A 3,568-nucleotide genomic window follows, 5' to 3' on the forward strand; every position below is an offset into this window, starting at 1 on the left:
GAGAAGAGCCTCCAGGTTCAGAAGATGTGACTCTAGGACTATGAGTTTTGTGGAGGTCAAGTGTGAAGGCTCCAGGACTCAACCTGAAGGGAGGGGATCTGCCTTCAGTTCTGAGTAAGGTCAGGGATGTCAGCCAAGAGATGAATCTCACATGCAAGGGTGGGGCAGCAAGAAGAGGTTCACGAGTTAGGGCATCAGCCCTGTTAATGTGCTAAGATTGTTTAAAGATTTTACCAGGAGCTTTTTAAGCTCTAATATTTAAGAAGCAAATTTTCTTGTATAATTATTTTTATTTTATTATTTTATTATTATTTTTATTTTATTATTTTTCCCTCTCCAACCTAAGCAGAGCTCCCGGGGGCTGAAGACCACTGGAACCTAGCTACAGCCATGCTGGAGGCTCTTCTCTACACATTTGGACAGGCCTCATGCATGAAGGTACCGGCAGAGGAACCCAGGTGTGTGTAATCCCATCAACAGCCAACATCCAGAGACTTAAAAGCAAGCTTCCAGAAGTGCTTATATCTTTAGCCTACTTCTCCCTCTGGGAGAAACTGGCAATCTTCTGAGAGTTTCCTGCCCACATGGGACAGCCTTGCAAGCTTCCCATGCTGTATTCATATGCTAAATCCGGTAACAAGCTGGATCTCCTTCCCCTGACCCTGAAGAGCCCCCAGTGCAACATCCATAGGAGGGCCAAGTCGAGATAGACTACTAAGATCTCTGGGAAAGGATGAAATGAGATGTTACTGAGCCCGTCTGAGAAATCAGTGATTAACGGGATTTTGTGATTGTGATTGTGAGTATTTTTATAAATATTTATGTTTGAAAATTTGTTGACAGAGCAATCCATGAATCAAGTTGTACCAAATAATCAATAAAATGTCTAAATACTAGGCTAACAAGTTGGTTGGGTGCTGGAAAAATACTTTATATGTGAAACTGAGTTTTGATCCCAACACCACATGGTCTCTATGCTCCACTCTATATGGTCAAAACAAATATCAATGGAATTCCAAAGCAACAATATATTTCTGTGTTTGTGTGTGTGGGAGGGTGGGATTTGGGCATGCTTGGAAGTACTTATGGTTGACTCCTGGCACTAGGATTAGAAATTATTCCTGGTGGAGTTTGGAGGATATGTGATACCAGGAATTCATTTTTTTTTTTTGCTTTTTGGGGTCACACCCGGGGATGCTCAGGGGTTACTCCTGGCTCAAGCACTCAGGATTACTCCTGCCGGTGCTCATGGGACCATATAAAATGCTGGGAATTGAACCCGGGTCTGCCGAGTACAGAGTACATACCCTACCCGTTGTACTATTGCTCCAGCCCCAGGAATTCACTTTCAAGGCAAGTGTCTCAACCACAATATCTCTTTGGCCCCAAGTATCAGTTTTTATCTTCGTGTCATCTCCCTGAGTTTCTACAAAGATCCTCTACTGTCCTCTCCTTTAAAGTTCTCTGCATTATAAAACTTCTCACCCCTACTACATCTGTATCAAAACTGACTTGTGTATGTTCCTGTTCTCTCTCTTTAGGTCCAGACCCTCTCACAAGAGTCACCCTCTAAGATAATGATGTAGGTCTTTTTATTAGGAAATTCATGGTCTCTACTCCTGAAAAGGGATGCCACACTTAAACCTACTCTGCAGACTCTCTAATTCTCAAACAGTTTCAAATCTATTAATTATCCTTCTCCTCAGCTCAGAAATAGGTCCTTCAAAGTTCATTTTGTTGTTCCCTTTTCTCAGGAAATCCCGTTTCTTTGTAATCCCAAAACACCCGTTTCAGTTTATGAGGTATATCTCATGAGGATCATGTAGAAAATGGGAGATGATGATTATTGAGCAGCCTAGGAAGTGACTTCATATTTGTACTACCTTTTCTCTGATCATCCATGCACTTTTGCACTCCCTTCTCTATTGCATTTTACAAGGATGTCTGCTATTGATTCCCGTGAAAGCCTAATGAAAAAAGGACTGAATGAGGTGAGGTAGGAGGTTGCATATGTTAAATTCTGTCCTTGTGCAGAAATGGGAGAAGGTCAAGCTCTGAGGGAAACAGGGACTTCTGTGAGAGTCACCAACCTTCTGGTGAAGGACATTATCAATCTGAGGCAGCAGGGGGCACTGTGCACCTTGCCCTAGTGATGTGGAGGAGGCTGTCAGGCTTGGAATCAAACACCTGTCATCTGGTCCCTGCTCAGTGCTCACTGGACCGAGCCACTAGTTGCTCTCTATCCCCATGGGTATTTTCTTATCAGACCCAACCCAGAGGCAATGCAGCAAGATTTGAAGCCAGGACATTGGGAGGGAAACAAGGTACAAGAATGAGCTTAGTAGAACAGAGAGGAAGAGCACATTTGCATGAAACTGCTTTCCCCTGAGTCTGAGGGTATAAGAAACACGAGGCACACCTGTCTCACAGAGTTCTGAGTGTCTGCACCATGGCCCGGACTCCACTCTTTCTCCTCTCCTTCCTCCTTCACTGCATAGGTGAGGGTGTCTGTCTTCATTGTAAACTACAGAAAATTGCCTGCCCCTCACAGCTGTAATGCTATTCTTTGCTGACCTTCTGAAAATGCTTAACAGGTTTCTGTGTTTTCAGGGTCCCTCTCTCAGCCTGCTCTGACTCAAGAATCTTCTGCATCTGCCTCCCTGAAAACCTCAGTAAAGCTCACCTGTACGCTGAGCAGTGGCTACAGTGGCTACATTGTGGAATGGTACCAGCAGAGCCAAGGAAAAAGCCCCCGGTTTGTGATGCGTGTGGATCACGATGGTCAAGTTGGATCCAAGGGAGACGGGATCCCTGATCGCTTCTCAGTATCAGGTTCTGGCCTGGATCGGTTCCTGACCATCCAGAACATCCAAGCAGAAGATGAGGCTGACTACATCTGTGGGGTTGGGCATAGTACTGGGAGCAGCTACGTGTAACCCACAGTGACACAGACAGAGGAGAAGTGAGACAAAAACTGTCCCTAGCCTCTCATATCCCCATATCTCACTCTGGCCCTATGTTCATTCTCTAATATGGTTGGGGTATTGAGGTTCATATTTTGAACCATTACTGCTCACCAGAAATCAAATCTTCCTGTTGTAACCTATCATTAATTAATACGATGCTGAAGTTAAGGTGTGGTATTTTTAGGATTAAATTTTTATGTTCATAAGATAAATGCTCTATCATTTTCATATTATAAAATATCTATAGATTACAATGAAGCATAATGCCTCAGAGTGTAGATTTTAAAGTTTCTCCTTCTTGCTATAATTATTTCTGTGGTCAATCCATAGAAACACTGGTATCATGATTTTCCTTGATGGTATTTTTTTAAATGTTTGTTCGTTTGTTTTAGTCATTAATGTGTATGTTCATAATTTCTGAGTTAATTATAATTGAATCTTAGTGTGTGTACATCTTTGAATTCATTGTTTTGTTAAATTTATTCAGTTGCCTTTAATTATCATTTTTTTAAAATTTCTCACGACCTTCTAATAAATCAGCAGCTAGAAAAGCAGGAAAGCATGAGAAAATTGAAGATGGAAAATATGGTGGTAGAATTTCT

The 3,568-nt window shown here is 42.3% G+C and overlaps 1 gene segment (V, D, J or C); it reads left to right on the top strand.

Moving 5' to 3' along the window:
- Positions 1–2,430: 2,430 nt before the first annotated feature.
- LOC129407116 (immunoglobulin lambda variable 9-49-like) lies at positions 2,431–2,936 on the top strand. The segment is given in 2 exon segments: positions 2,431–2,498; positions 2,611–2,936. Coding segments are annotated over 2 exon segments (375 nt in total).
- Positions 2,937–3,568: the final 632 nt, after the last annotated feature.

This window comes from Sorex araneus, chromosome 9, assembly GCF_027595985.1.
Source record: "Sorex araneus isolate mSorAra2 chromosome 9, mSorAra2.pri, whole genome shotgun sequence".
Lineage (NCBI taxonomy): Eukaryota > Metazoa > Chordata > Mammalia > Eulipotyphla > Soricidae > Sorex > Sorex araneus.